This window comes from Bos indicus x Bos taurus, chromosome 15, assembly GCF_003369695.1.
Source record: "Bos indicus x Bos taurus breed Angus x Brahman F1 hybrid chromosome 15, Bos_hybrid_MaternalHap_v2.0, whole genome shotgun sequence".
Taxonomy (NCBI): Eukaryota; Metazoa; Chordata; class Mammalia; order Artiodactyla; family Bovidae; genus Bos; species Bos indicus x Bos taurus.
Window position 1 is genome coordinate 37,027,221 of NC_040090.1, and position 16,635 is coordinate 37,043,855.

The 16,635-nt window shown below is 39.5% G+C and overlaps 1 protein-coding gene across 1 annotated transcript; it reads right to left on the reverse strand.

Moving 5' to 3' along the window:
- Positions 1-6,887: 6,887 nt before the first annotated feature.
- LOC113905011 (olfactory receptor 52L1-like) lies at positions 6,888-7,901 on the reverse strand. Its single transcript, XM_027562054.1, has one exon. It carries the CDS (start codon positions 7,899-7,901, stop codon positions 6,888-6,890), a length of 1,014 nt encoding a protein of 337 aa, XP_027417855.1.
- Positions 7,902-16,635: the final 8,734 nt, after the last annotated feature.

Genomic DNA, 16,635 nt, shown 5'->3' on the forward strand with positions numbered 1-16,635 from the left:
GAGATGGCTGGATGGCATCACTGACTCGTGGATGTGAGTCTGAGTAAAGTCCGGGAGTTGGTGATGGACAGGGAGGCCTGGCATGCTGCGATTCATGGGATCGCAAAGAGTCGGACACAACTTAGTGACTGATCTCTCTCTCTCTCTAATCTAAGTATTATTGATTCAGGTCTTATCTAATGATTTCTTACTTCTGTTTACCTTGGGTTTATTCTTTTTTTTCTAAATTCTTAAGTTGTCAACTTAGATATTAAATCTAAGATATTAAATCTTCATTCTTTCCTAATATAAACATTTGAAATTATAATTTTCCCTCTAATTTCTATATAACTGCCCTCCATAACTTTTATTATGTGTCATTATCAATTAGTTTGAAATAATTTCTAACATTCTCTCTGATGTCTTATCTGAGCCATGGATTATTTAGATGTGTTTTAATTTGTAAGTGTTTGGGACTTATCATAACATCTTATTGTTTTCCAATTTAATTGTGTTAGTTTTTTTCTTTTGAAATTTATTGAGACATCATGTCTGACTCTTTGTGACCCTTTGAACTGTAGCCCACCAGGCTCCTTTGTCCATGGGATTTTTTAGCAAAAATACAAGAGTAAGTTGTCATGTCCTCCTCCAGGATATCTTCTCGACCCAGGAATCAAACTCACATCTCCTTAGTCTCCTGCATTTCAGGTGGATTCCTTACCCCTGAGCCATCAACTATTGCTACTTTGATTCTTCTTTTATTCTTTGTGGCACTTCTCTACTGCTAGAAATGCATTGGGCTTCCCTCATAGCTCAGTCGGTAAAGAATTTGCCTGCAGTGCAGGAGACCAGGGTTCAATTCCTGGGTCTGGAAAATCCCCTGGAGAAGGAAATGGCAATCCACTCCAGTAGTCTTGCCTGGAAAATCCCATGAACAGAGGAGCCTGGTGGGCTACAGTCCATGGGGTTGCAAGCATCAGACACAACTTAGCAACTAAACTAAACTACTAAGGAGTGATAAATTTGCACTTTTAACTTCCAATAGCACATTTGATCTTCTTTCTCTCAAGAGGCACCCTGTCTCTGTCAGGTGAGAGCATCTAATTCTAGGATGGGAGGTCTGTCTTCCCAGTCCCAAAGAGAAAATCACAATAAAAGTTAGTAAAAGGAAAAACAAAGTATTCATTGCAGAGGTATCAAGTTTGAGGATTAATTGAATCTAATATTACAAATAATTATTGAGGACATTTGTTGTGTTCAGGAGTAAGTCAGACACTTAGTATTGAGAAGTAAAGAAATATAAAAGACTCTTGTCTTCTTGGAGTCAAGCATAGCATGGAAGATATATACAACAAAAAATATCATGGACTTTAATTAAAATTATAATAATTCTGATTGAAGATCTTGAATGGACAACATTATTCACTTCCTCTCTTTCTCTCTCAAAGTTTTCTTTTTGTATCTCCAGACTTATTTGTCTTTATCCAGAAATTTCTACCTTTTGACCAACTTTGCCCATTTCCCCCATCCCCATACTCTGTGTCTATCAACCACCAACTCTTTCTCTGTGTCTATGAGTTCAGCTTTTAAGATTCTACATGTAAGTAAGAACATACAGTATTTGTCTTTCTCTGACTGACTTATTTCATTCAGCATAATGCTCTCAAGTTCTATTCTTGTAGTGACAAAAAGTTGGATTTTCTTCTTTACACAGCTATATATTAGATATATATAGTACATATACCACATTTTCATTATCCATTCTTCTGTCAAGGAATGCTTAGGTTGCTTCATGGATATTGTAAATCATGCTGCAGATATCTATTTAAGACAGAGATTTCATTTCCTTTAGTTATAGCCAAAAGTGGGATTGCTGGATTATATGTCGTTCTAGTTTTAACATTTTGAGGAACCTCCATAATGCTTTCCACAGTGGCTGCACCAATTTACATTACTCACAGAGCACAGGGTTTCCTCTTCTCCATGGCCTCCTCAGCACTGGCCATCTCTTGTCTTCTTGATGATAGATTTCAGCAAGTATAAAGTGATACTTCATAGTGGTTTCAATTTGCATTTCCCTGATATTAGTGATTGAACACCTTCTCATGTAACTGTTAGCCATTTGGATGTCTTCTTTGGGAAAATATCTATTAAATTCTTTTGCCTATTTTTAATCAGTTTGTTTTTTGTTTTTGTTTTGTTTTGCTATTAAGTTGTATGAGGTCTTTATACAATTAGATATGAACCCCTTATAAGATAGACATTTTGAAAATATTTTCCCTGGTTCCATAGGTTGCCTTTTCATTTAGTTGCTGATTTCCTTTGCTTTGCAGAAGCTTTTTAGTTTGATGTAGTCCCACTTGTTTATTTTGGCCTTTGTTGACTTTGCTTTTGATGTCAAATCCAAAAATTATTGCCAATAATGATGTTGAGGAGTTTACCCCCTGTGTTTTCTTTTGGATTTTTATGGTTTCAGGCCTGCAGACCATTTTGAGTTGATTTTTGTGTACTGTGTAAAATAGGGATCCAATTCCATTCTTCTGCATGTGGTTATCCAGTTTTTCCAACACTGTATGTTAAAAAGACTATGCTTTTCCCATTGCTTATTCTCAGCTCCTTTGTTGTAAATTAACTGACCACCGTGCATGAGTTTACTTCTGAGGTGTCTGTTCTGTTCTATTGATATATGGTCTGTTTTTATGACAAAACCATATTGTTTTGATAACTATAGATTTGTAATATAATTTTAAATATAATGAGTAAAGAAACATAAAAATAATTCAGTAATAGTATTAGGATACGGGAAAGTGTAACAGAACTGTTTCAAATACTTTCAGATATTTCTGGAATTCAAAAGTCAGATTGGATTGAATTTATAGTAAAGCCAGAATAAAAAACCTGCAAACCAATGTATGTATGGAGGGTAGAATTATGAGTTAGAAAAAGAGGAATTGGAGAAGCTAAAACTTGGTGTGAAGATGGGAAGTATTCTTATTAAGAGATTCAGGGAATACTCCAGGCTTAGAATAAATAGAAATGATAATAGAAATGGAAGACAAGTCCTCAGTGGATTGATGAGGAAATTTTCTCATATTGAACTGCATAAAGCAGATGAATGTGTTTGGTATCCTGTGCACACAAAATAACAAGGAAACCAGCTCCCTCTATAAGTAAAGAGGATGCTGCTCTATCTCCAAATCCTGTCATTTCTGTGGGGCTGGATGAAGAGGATCAGAGTCAATTGACTCTATCTCAAGAGTCAATTCTGAGATAGTGTCAGTACTCAAGGTTAGAAATAGAGAAAAAGTATGGAAAAACAGTCCACTGATCAGCAAAATGCACTATAGTATCACTGGCTTCAGACATAAAAGTTCTCTACTTCAGCAAAAGAAGAAGAAACTCACTGCACTTTTTCATCTTTCTCTTGACAGCCTAAAGGGAATTCTGCCTGTGAGCAAATGACCTATAGAGTCCTACCATCAGGGCGCAGGGGCTGTGACATTCACAGCCTCTGAGGAAACTCACACCACCTACCCAAATCAGTTAATTTTCATCGATGAACAGACATATAAGGGTAAGAATATAAAGTTTTGTGGAAAACTAGCAAGAAAAGAAAGGTCAATGCCAAATAAGCATAAAAACTAATCCATTAGAAAATTCACTAGAAATTCACTAGAGCCAAAAAATGAAAAAAATAGATATAAAATAAGTAATAATAGTTTGGTATCCTTTTTAATGCATCTTTGAGATGGTAGAAAAGTAAAGAAATCTAAATCAACAGAGAATATAAGAAAGTTAAATGCAAAAGGAGAGGGTAGGATGATGAGAGAATAGCATTGAAACATATACATTACCACACGTAAAATAGACAGCCAGTGGGAGTTCAATGTGCCACGCGGGGAACCCAAAGCCAACACTCTGTCATGGCCTGGAGGTGTGGGGAGGGCGGAGGGAGGGGTTTCAAGAGAGAGGAGACATATGTATACCTAATGCTGATTCATGCTGATGTGTGACAAAAACCATCACAATATTGTAAAGTAATTATCCTCTAATTTAAAAAAAAGAAAGCCAAAGCTACCATTTGACTGAATGGCCACACAGTTTAACTATTTTAATATTTTAATAATATTGATAAATATTTAACATGGATGACCAAGGTAAGCAGAAAAAAAGCAAATAAACACTGCTAGGAATTAAATAGGAGATACAGTACAGACACCATGGAAAATAAAATATAAGAAGAAAATGACATAAACAGTTCTCTGATAGTAAATTTGAATGAGCACAAAATAAATGCATTTTACCCAAACAAAACCTTGCAAACATTTTCAAAGGAAATTCTAGAAGACATACTTATCCCACTGGAACGATCTAAAACAAAAACATGTATTTTTAGGTTTTAGCCAGTAACTGCAACAAAGATTCCTCAAAGTACAGTGGCTTAAATCACCTACAAGTGCATTTCTGTCACAGGTTTAATTCAGGTTTGGTGGCCCAGAGAGCAATAGGACACAAGCTCTTCAATAATGTTACTCTGCCTTCTTCAACACACATTTCCATCTTGTGATGCAAGGAAGCTCCTTAACATCTGCCTTCCAAGCATCAGAAAATGGTAAAACAGAAAGAGAGAGCAAATTACTCCTTGTATAATCTACTCAAACTAAAGTACTTCTTACTTTGTTTGCAAGTGAGTGTGATACATATTATCAAAGCAGTTGCCCAATGGGTGTGATACAGCATAGCCTGGACTTCCCCTGGACAACTTAGCAGAGTTTTAAGTCCTAGACCTAGAGCCAAGGTGATGAGACTGTGTCATTCCTCCTGCATAAGAGCCCGAACCAGTCCTCCCTAACTCACCCATGTGCACCAACCAAATTAAGACTTCCTACTCAGCTCTATAACAGAAGACTATTTATTAGGAGTAAAGTTTTCCAAAAAAAGAGAGAGAGAGAGAACAACTAGAAACACTAACCATTTACTCCACCTTTTCTACCCTGATAGGAACCTCTCATCACTAGAGCATCTTACCTCTAAGTAGCAGTGACCTGATTTTTTCCAGGACTGAAAAAAATGTGTTACTTTTTAGGAATACAAAATAATTAAGTCCCATCTCAGGGCACCATCCCACAAACAGAGTACAATACACCAACTGTGACAAACCTCTTGTAAGTTTTGACACAGTTCTTATTAGCAGAAGTGGACGGAGGGCTTACGAACATCACTCCATATCCACATTGCAGAAAGACCCGTTCTTTCAAGTGGCATAATTATTTATACATGTATTAATAAAACTATGTTTACTAACACCAGACACTAATACAGTATATGCTTGTCAGATCCTGATGATTACATATTTGCTTTGTTTTGTTAAATTAAGACATAAAACACATAAACATATATCCAATACTTGGTTTTATTCCCTCTTTATCCTAGACAAAATTATGGATAAGTTAAAATACAAACAGATACTTTAAAAATAAACTCACTATACACACACACACATACACATATGTGCATAAAGAGAGAGATATTTCCTTGGAAATAGAGATTTTATTACTCTATGGACCTACTATAGTGCCTTCCCATCTTAAATTTATTTTAAATAAATAACATTCATATTGCAACAAAAGGTGTCTTCTCACACTACTTTGAGAGAAACTCTGCTGCCCCCCAGGAACGCAATGACCTAGAACTCACACCACTAACTTATAGGATTTGAAGACACTCTGAAACTAAAATCTGCCAAAAGTTAGGACTTTCCACCCTTAACCCAGATGATCTTGAAGGTCAGTTATTAGATGAAGACAGAAAAGATGACATATCCAAAGCTATCATCTTTTCTCTAATACTCAAGGTAGCAGTAACTTGATTTCTTCTAGGACTAAAAATAATTGAAACTTTTTAGGGACTCAAAATAGTTAAGTTCAATAGTAGGGCAACATCTGACAAACAGAAAACAAAGCAATTGTGACAATCCTCTTGTAAGCTTTTACCCAGCTCCTGCTAGCAGAGATGGTAGGAGGTCTAACTGACATCACTAGGTATCCACGTTCTAGAAACAGTTTAAGTAGCATAACTGCTTCTACATTTACTAAGAAAGCTATGTTTATTAACACCAGACTCTACACATGTTACAGTTATGAGACACTAATAAATACATAGCTACTTCTGCTTTGTTAAATTGGTACTTATAAAACACAAATATGTTCAATATTTCTTCCCTTTTTTATCTTAAGTAAAATTATAGGTAAATTAAAACACAATAAAGTTAAAATACAAATAGGCCTTTTAAAAAAGAGAAATCACTACACGTGTTTTTTCATTTAAAATAGAGATCATATCACATTATTTCCAGAACCTATTATGTTACCTGCCCCACTTAAGTTTATTTTAAATAAATAGCACCTATATTGCAGTGAAAGGTATTCTCTCACATTGTGGCTGTCTCAAATGCTTTAAGAAAGACTCACTACATAAGAACCTGGTGACCTGAAGCTCACAACACTTACAAGCGTTGATGACACTCAGAACTAAAACTAGGCAAACATTAAAACTTCCCTTACCCACTCCAGATGTGTTGTACAGTCCATCATTAGACAGAGACAGGAATAATGGCATATCAGAGCTATCATCTATTTCTCCTATCCTCAAATCCCTCCATCACCAGGTGTAGAGAAATGTCAGGATCATGAAAGAAAGAATGGAGAAAATATTTACAAGTTTAGCTCTCCAGGCACACCCCAATCAGCCGTGGCGCCAAGTGTTCATGACATTCTTTGCCATGAGACTATTACAACCAGAAGGACTTCTCACAATAGCAGTGGACTCGATCCATATAGCCAACACCAAACATGGGCTCCTGGCAGCATGGCTGGCAAGAACCTCTGAAGAAAATGATTGGGATGTGTTCAGATCTGTCCTTTTATGTCAAACACCCTGAGTACTCGCTGGCGGATCTGCTGAGTCTTCACCCCATAGACCAGAGGATTGAGTGCTGGTGGCACCAGGAGGTAGAGTGTGGCCAGAAGAACATGGACATGATGGGGCACCTGCCGGCCAAAGCGGTGAGTGAGGAAGGAGAATATTCCAGGCACGTAGAAGACCAGGATGACACAAATATGAGATCCACATGTGCTAAAGGCCTTATGTCGGGCCTCACCCCCTGGTACCTTCAGCACCGCCTGCAGGATGAGGGCATAGGAAACACCAATGGCCAGGACATCTAGACCAACCACAAGCAGTGCCACTGCCAGCCCATAGGCTCGGTTCACTGTGCTGTCTGAGCAGGAGAGTTTTACCACAGCCATGTGTTCACAGTAGGCATGGCCTATGACGGTGGCCTGGCAGAAGACAAGTCTCCTCAACAAGATGGGGAAGGGGAGGAGGAGGAGTATCCCCCGCACCAACACTGCCATCCCAATGCGCCCTATGACCCTGGGATGCAGGATGGTAGAATGGTGCAGAGGGTGACAGATGGCTACATAGCGATCCAGAGCCATGGCCACAAGTACCCCTGACTCCATCGAAGAGAACGCGTGAATGAAGAACATCTGGATCAGACAGACGGTGTACCCAATCTCATGGGCATGAACCAGGAGCACTGCAAGGGTTTTGGGTGCTGTGGAGGAGGCCAGGACCAGGTCAATGCCAGAGAGCATGGCCAGAAAGAGGTACATAGGCTGGTGCAAGGATGGGTCAGTCCAGATGGTGAAGAGGACGGTGACATTGCCCAGTAGGGCAAGGAGGTAAAGGACACACAGCGGCAGTGCTATCCAGTGCTGGCTTTCCTCTAAACCCGGGATGCCGATCAGGAAAAAGGATGGCTGGATCAGCCTCCAGCTGGAATTACTCAGGGTTGTCATCAATGACTTGGAAAGGGAAGAGACAAAAAGAAAATCATAATTTCTCCATTCCTGGTGCATTTTTTGTCCCCATAACTCTCTATTTCAAACTTTTGCTATGTCTGTCTCTTATCATGATGATTCAGTGCTTCTGAAAGCCCCACGTAACAAGAAATACGAATTAAATAGCTACTATGTTTAACTTCTGCAGAGTTAAAACAAAAATCTTTAAACTAGATATGTTTATTTATATGTGTTAGTCTTAAAAGACAGACACAGTGTGAAATAGTTGTCTTTTCAGTGTAAGAGAGGATTACACACTTGTATTTCTGTATTATCAATAAGAGTCAGTTCTTGTGGATTATAAATCTATACATCACTTCAACTATCTTTTTTGTAACTCAATGATAATAAAAAATATTGCCCCAAAACTGTGACCAGGGCAGGTACAAAATCTGAAATGCCTGGAGGGCACATATCACCCACCTTTTGCTTTCCTCTCAGATTCAAATCTACAAGTAAAAGAACATTTTTCATTGACACCTCTAAGAAAAATCTCACAATTTTACAAAACTTCATATTTCAGTGCTGAACATTCTACGCAATGAGAAAGTTAATTCTCTCTTAACTACTTCCTTTCTGGTACAAGTTCCAACCCCTTTCTCTCGTATCAGCTGAGGAGTCAGAGGACAGCTGAGCATTTGTGGAAGGCCACCACCCATTGCTCTGATAGGGGCAGTGTCAGCAGAGCAGTGGAGGAAGATGAAGATAAACTTTAGTGCGCAAAGGAGAAGAGCAGAGACGTGTGTCTGAGTACAACCTGCCTCTTCTTTGTACTGGGTTGTTGTGAGTCTAGGGAGAAAGATGAGAGCTGTTTGCTAAGCGTTAATTACTAAAGTAAACAAGAAATCCCTCAATGATTTGTAGAGGAAACGCAAAAGGGACTTTATTCCCAGGAACCTAAAAATGAAGACATATTTAGCTCTCTGGCCAGAAAGCAGAGGACAAGTAACAAAATTTGAAGTTGTTCATTCTTAATTATTCATGTAAATTTAGTCCAAGTGACCTCTCTTCTATGAAGCCTTCCCCAAATTCTGTGAGGCAGCCTGGCGTGTCTCCTTTACTTTTCTATAAAATCACCTTACTGGCCATGTCATTGCACTGATTACTTTGAACTATAAAACTCATTAGTCTGTCAGTCATTAAAAAGTGGGGACTATGCCTTGCTTATGGGCTTTCCTGGTGGCTCAGTGGTAAAGAATCTCTGTGCCAATACAAGAGATGCAAGTTCGATCTCTGGGTGGGGAAAATACCCTGGAGAAGGAAATGGCAACCCACCCCAGTATTCTTGCCTGGAAAATCCCATGGACCGAGGAGCCTCACAGGCTATCCAAGGGATTGCAAAGAGTCATACATAACTTAGCAAATAAGCATGCATGCATGCATGCTTGCAGTCACAGGGCAAGTCCCAGAAAGGCCAGAATTTAATTGGTGCCCAGTAATGTTTGGTGAATAAATAAATATCTATATGAGTACATTTAAAATAAATAAATGTGTATATAAAGCAACCAGGAATCGTGAGAACTTGACAAGACAGACCCTGAACTTAAGGAACAGGAATGATGTAGCAGATGGTGGGGCATCTATGAGGCATGGACTGACTGAGCCTCAGTGCTCCTCACCAAGTGATATTCTGGGGGCCTCATGATAGAAAAACCACACTGAATCTCTCTGCCATAGGAAGCTGTGGCAGAATCCTAGGTGAGTGTCAGAAATGAGGAACTCCTCACAGTGGTCAGTTCCAGCACTGTCTCTGTCACTACAGGCAAGAAGGCTCTTCTTCTGCAGGCTGTGGCCTGTCCCTGCCTCATTAATCTCCTTCTTTACAGTGGTGTGGATTTTATGACAGTAGTGAAGGGAGATGCAGGGACCCAGAGATTAGGCGAGGACACAAAAACTGTGGGTTTGTGGGGACGACCTACTAGGAGAGAGAAAAATAGAGATCAAACCCTCAGATGTAGAGGTCAAATGTCAAATCTGAGACACATAAATAGTCAATGAAATGCCTAGAACAGGGATATAGTTCTCTTGACCTCTAGGCTAGCTTCTGAAAATGCATGCTTTACAGTCCCAACGTGTGTGTGTGTGTGTGTGTGTGTGTTAGTAGCTCAGTCGTATCCAACTCTTTGCAACCCCATGGACTGTAGCCCACCAGGCTTCTCCGTCCATGGGATTCTCCAGGCAAGAACACTGGTCAGTCCCAACATAGGATTGAGCAAGACTTAGCAACATGAAGAGAACTTAGAAAGAGGAGAAAATTTCCAGACTGAAGAAGGTTTCACTAGGACCCTCTCTGCTCAGTTGAAGAAAATGAGTCCCAGTTCTGTCTCCATGATGATCTTCTGCCTAGCTTGGAAGTATCAGTGATAAAGAAGATTTTACATCCAGAAGGCCCACACAGAAATCTCTGAACACCAAAAAGGAAACAAAACACATCACATAGGTCTAGGCAACTCAAATTTTCCAAGGATGTGAAGCATGGTACTAGCTCTGGCAAGACTTGGCTGAATTAGGTAAATAAGACATACCTACATGCACCATATGTGATGAGGATGCCAACCTAGGAGAATGCTAAAGGCCCCTGTGAATGGCTCAGCTGACCATTTACTGGCATTGGGGAGTATATGCAAGCTCGCACATTAGCTTGCAGCATGTATGATTTAAAGGGTAGAAGCTAAGGGGATTGAAATAGAGTGGGTTAGTTTTGAGGAATCCGTGAGTTTGGAGGATAACGTCTCTGAGACAAAGGGAAACAAACTTAGAGCTACTAAGAGGTGTCAAACATATTAGAAGACTCAGAGCCATAGTAGTCAACCAAGAAATAACTCCTATTGCAAGGATTATGGGAAAGATGGAAGTCATCTGTCAAGAGCCTTCCCCAGAACCTGAAGCTCCAAACCTGACCTCATTTTCCACAACTGAAATACAATGCAAAAACTTTTAGCTGGTTCTGTCATCCTCACTCTGAAAGGCAAGTCCATTCTTGTACTGCCCCAAGGTAGGGTTGGTGACTGCAAAAAAAAAGGCTGAGCAGGGAAACTGTCATTACCAATTGCCAGGTCCCAGAAGACACTAAAAACATGCCTGGACAGAGCCAGAGTTAGCCTCAAGAATGACTGGAGGCACACAGAGCCATCTTCTACCCGAGGGATAGCTGGTTGGACAGAGAGACAGAGCAGGGAGTGGCAACTTCACCTGATCCAGGGTCCCATTTGTCCAGTGTTGATCATCACCCCCAAGCCTGTACATCCTGATGCTCAGTAAGCTAGGAAACCCCACATTGCTCTGTAAGATCAGACTTCTCACATTCACAGGTCAAATTCAGCCCCAGCAAATTCTTTAGTGGACTCCATAGTTAAATGTGTTCATTCCTCTATCTGTTGAAAGTGTCAGGTGCTAAAAGCCCATAATTAAGTCACTCTCTCTTGCTGATTCATCCAAGACAATTTTTGTTCCTGAGTGCAGTTCTCAGCCAGTGTCTGATTTATATACAAACACACAGACTTGACCCTCTTTGTTCACTTTGAAACAACACTGAAGGACCATCTCCCTCAAGAGCATCGCATAGAATTAGCTTAGGTATCTAGGGTAACTGGATCATAGTTTAACCTCTTTCTCTTCTCCGTATTTCCCTGACATCCTGACAGACATAACCAGGTATAATTTTCAAGTATGCTTCACAATAAACTTCTTGCATACAAACCTCCAAGTCTTACTCTGGAAAATCCAACCTCATGGCATGACAAATGCCACACGTTTTTGAATTGAGTGCTTCTCTCCTAGGGGATTGTGACAGGTCCACAGACATCAACTCCATTCCTACAGCAAGTATGAGATAAATACTGATCCTGAAACAGTTCCTCCCAGGAGGTTCCCAAACAGGCGGACTTTTGCCATCATATCTAACCAAAATCCCAACCAAAACTGTGATACTTTAGAACCCAGTGCATGAATGCTAAGGTTAATCTGGAAGAATAAATGCATAAAAAGAGCTTTAAAATTGTAGTTTTGTTATATGGTCCTGTTGTGCATTAAATTTTTATAAAAATAGACTATTTAATTCAGTTTTATACTGGCACAAAAATAACCAGGAAGACATATGAAAAAACAGATTACCCAGATATAGAATTAAAGCATGTGTGTGTGTGCTTATCTCTTCAGTCATGTTTGACTCTTTGTAACCCTATGGACTATAGCCCACCAGGCTCCTCTGTCCATGGGATTCTCCAGGCATAGAATTAATACATATAAAAATTATGTATATGACAAAGGAGGCATAATAATCAGTTAGGGGGAAATGTAGATGTTATTTTTTAATAATTCAAAACAAATTTCTTTACATACTTCTCATTAACATCAAAATTAATTTCATATAAATGTTATGTCACAAAACCAAAAGCTCAGCTATTTAAAATTTAAAGGCTAAGACGTGAATATTGGTCAAAATTTTGAATAAAGAACAGCATTCTGCAATTTTTACTTGAGGAGTGAAATGGTCTAAAATTTAATGAAAGATAAGTAGACTCTCTCCTAATGGTAATAAATAGTAATGATGATAAGAGTAACAATGATGATGAGATTTATTTCCATATGTTTACAAAGTTCACAGACTACCATAGAGACCATTCATAAATTCCTGGTTAACAACTTCACTGTAAGCCTGAAACATCAAACACTACGTGTTTGATTTTTAAATATAAAGTATAGCTACATCTACTCAAAGCTATCTATGGTCTTTCCAGTAGTCATGTATGGATGTGAGAGTTGGACCATAAAGAAGGCAGAGCACCGAAGAATTGATGCTTTCGAACTGTGGTGCTGGAGAAGACTCTTGAGAGTCCCTTGGACAGCAAGGAGATCAAACCAGTCAATCCTAAAGGAAATCAGTCCTGAATATTCATTGGAAAGGTTAACACTGAAGTTCAAGTTCCAATACTTTGGCCACCTAATAAGAAGAGCCGACTCATGGGAAAAGACCTTGGTACTGGGAAAGATTGAAGGCAGAAGGAGAAGGGGGAAACAGAGGAAGAGATGGTTGGATGACATCACCAACTCAATGGATGTGAGTTTGAGCAAACTGCAGGAGGTAGTGAAGAACAGGGAAGCCTGGTATGCTGCAGTCCATGGGGTCACAAAGGATTGGACAAAACTTAGCCACTGCACAACAACAACAACAAATCTAAAGTTATGATTACAATTATTTGCTTTCAATTCCATGTTCCAGATAAGAAGAAGGAAGAAAAGCCTCAACAGACTTTTGCGTTTGATTGATTGAAATGAGTCTGATGTCCATCTTTAGGTCCAAGATTCAAAGGTTAAGTATTTCAGCTTCACAGTCTCCATGATAGAAGAGAGTTATGGAAAAGTGGGTTTGAATGAATGTTTAATAGCTTCAGTTCAGTTCAGTTCAGTCATTCAGTCGTGTCCGACTCTTTGCAACCCCATGGACTTCAGCACGCCAGGCCTCCCTATCCATCACCAACTCCCGGAGTTTACCCAAACTCATGTCCATTGAGTTGGTGATGTCATCCAACCATCTCATCCTCTGTCGTCCCCTTTTCCTCCTGCCCTCAATCTTTCCCAACATCAGGGTCTTTTCCAATGAGTCAGCTCTTTGCATCAGGTAGCCAAAGTACTGGAGTTTCAGCTTCAGCATCAGTCCTTCCAATGAACACCCAGGACTGATCTCCTTTAGGATGGACTGGTTGGATCTCCTTGCAGTCCAAGGGACTCTCAAGAGTCTTCTCCAACACCACAGTTCAAAGACATCAATTCTTCGGTGCTCAGCTTTCTTTACAGTCCAACTCTCACATGCATACATGACTACTGGAAAAACCATAGCCTTGACTAGAAGAACCTTTGTTGGCAAAGTAATGTCTCTGAGTTGAATAGCTTACTCTTAGTAAAAACAGATAATACACATCATGTACTTTTCATGCAATGGCTTCAAAATTGATAAGACATTGTATCATGAAGAAAGTCTCAAAAACTCCAAATAGTAAAAAAGTTCCAAAGATCTCTGAATCCACATGACAAACTCAGAAGTCACTGCAGCTTCCTCCTTCCACTCTAAAAACTAGCTATACTGACATGATGTTCAATAGTAAATCAATCTATAGTATGATACAAAACAAATGGAGAAGTGTTTATGAAGCAGAAAATATGGACATATTTCAAAAGACGAAAGACAGCTGTGATGAAATAATGGGAAAGAACGGAAGCCCAAAATGTGCACAGGAAAGGATTACTAAAAAATAATATTTATTCAGAAATGTCTGATACTAGACAGGCAGGACTAGCCTTTTGCACATGCACTATTAGACCAAGAAGTGAGCCAAAAGTCACACAAGAGAAGCGAGTGTTCAGAATAGTGGCGACTGGGTCAGAAAATAGGACAGTGATCCACATGGCTATAAATAGCCATGCCCCATGCGACATGGGAAAGAAGCTCAACCATACACCAAGCCCTAGCACACCTCGCAACTCCCCAACAGTTTTCATCAAATAAATACAACAGCATTCTAAGACTGCCAACTAGAAAAAAATAATAATAATCACCCAGTGACCAAGATGGCTTGGTCTAAACTTTGGACAGGTTTCTTTAAGACTACAGACCCCTAGCCTTAGTTTCCTTAGCTTCCTTAGAATATTTGCTTGAGAAACTTTACTTTGAGAAATTGTAAATTCTTTCTCGGCCCATTTGCCATGTACATAAATCTTCTCCCAACCTCCTCCCAATTTTACAACCTAGAAATCTCTTTCTCAAGACTTGGAAACTTTCTCTTAAAACATTGAGTCTTCCCTGGTGGTTCAGTGGTAAAGAATTCATCTGCCAATGCAGGAGGTATGGGTTCGATCCCTGATCCAGGAAGATCCCACATGGTGCAGAGCAACTAAGCCTGGGCGCCACAACTACTGAGCCCATATGCGGCAACTTCTGAAGCCCAGGTGCTCTAGGGCCTGTGCTCTGCAACAAGAGAAGCCACTGCAATGAGAAGCCTGCACACCACACCTAGAGAGTGGCCCCCACTCACTGTAACTAGAGAAAAGCACATGCAGCAACGAAGACCCAGAGCAGCCAATAAATAAATAAGTTTTAAATATATATATATATACACATATATATATACGCATCGAAGGAGATAGCACTCCATCTCTCAGTCTCTATGGAGAGTAGGAGCCTAATTTCCAAGAGCAGCAGTTAGCAAGCCCAGATGGCCTAATCACAGACTAATGCTTTTGCAATCTCAACAATGACTCAATATGTTTGACACACCGTATTGATTAACCCCCACCTAAAACCTTCCAGTACTTTTCCACTAGCTCAGCACATGATTGAAACCCATTCCTCCTGACACTTTACCCCAGTCCAATTCCACCTTTTGTTTTTGTTAAATTGGGTATCAAGACATGGTCTGTGATGTCTAGATACATCTGTGCTGTGGAAATACAGTCACTCATTTGACAAGTGATGTTACAAGCCCTGAGTAACTGCATTGTTGCTTAGGATCTCTTACAGACCACATCCTTATGAATAGTCCCTTCACAAGTAAACCATTCTTAAATTATTCTAATATGAGTATATGCTCTGCTCTCTAGTGGGACTCGACCTAATTTTATGCACATTCATTAGCAAGCAGTTTCAAGGTAGTGATATGACAGATTTTGAATGATCATAGCTTTAAAAAATGAATAGGTAAAGGCGATATACAAGATACCTCTTACAAGATAATAGGTCAGTGAAAGGCAGATCTGGGAATACCTGGTGAGACCGGGAAGTACTTGGAAAGACCTAGACAAAACTTTGTGGAACAGAGATATTTTTCGGCAGTCGTTGGGATTATGGAAAACTGTTGACAGTGGAAAAAAAGGATACAGTCAGTTTTGCTCTATCACTTGGTTTGAACATATAAAGGTGTTCCAACACCAGTGATATATTAGAAAACATTTGGAGGATATTTGAATTTCATACTTGCCTTTGTATAATTTGAACACAGAAAACTGCATCAAGCTGAAAATGACCATCATAAGAATATACAAAACACACAAATACACACACCCCCAACAGCCACAAGGTACCTTACTTAGTTCACTTCACAAATTTCCATCTAATTTCAAATAAAGTTTCTTTTACCACTTCAAAATAATTCACAAGCTGCAAGTCTTCTGTCAATTTCCACAAGCATGCTTCCTGCATTTTTCAAAGTAAAGCATTATATTCAATGGAGTATTTTTTAACCATTTAATATGAAAAACTCTACTGTATATTGTTTTCTATCTTTTTTATCCTACTCACTCCATTTCTCCATATATCCTATGGTTTTTCACATGGGATTTTGCATAGCATAGTGAATTTAAAGAATTCATGTGTTATATGGTAAGAGAACCAATTTATACCTGATAGAGTGAGTGGGGAGGAAAATAAGCCTGAGAGAATGGAGAACACAGCAGTTTAACCTGGAAGAGTTGTCCATCTGGGGCAGCTGTCCCTGGAGCTAGGCTTGAATAGGACTGTTCTGGGAGTGACCAAGTGTTGGAGGATGAAGGGAACAAACAAGTGCCCACTGAACTGAGATAGTTATCTTGAAACCAAAAACCAAGGCTGGCAGCTCCATACCCAATGGATCAGTTTATTATAGGGTAACTTACATGGTGGGTTTGGGCAGATGACAAACCAGAAGCATTTTCAGCTGCAAATGACAGTCCAGGGTTCACTGGGACAATGTTATAGTTAACCTAGGGTTGGGGTAGGTGC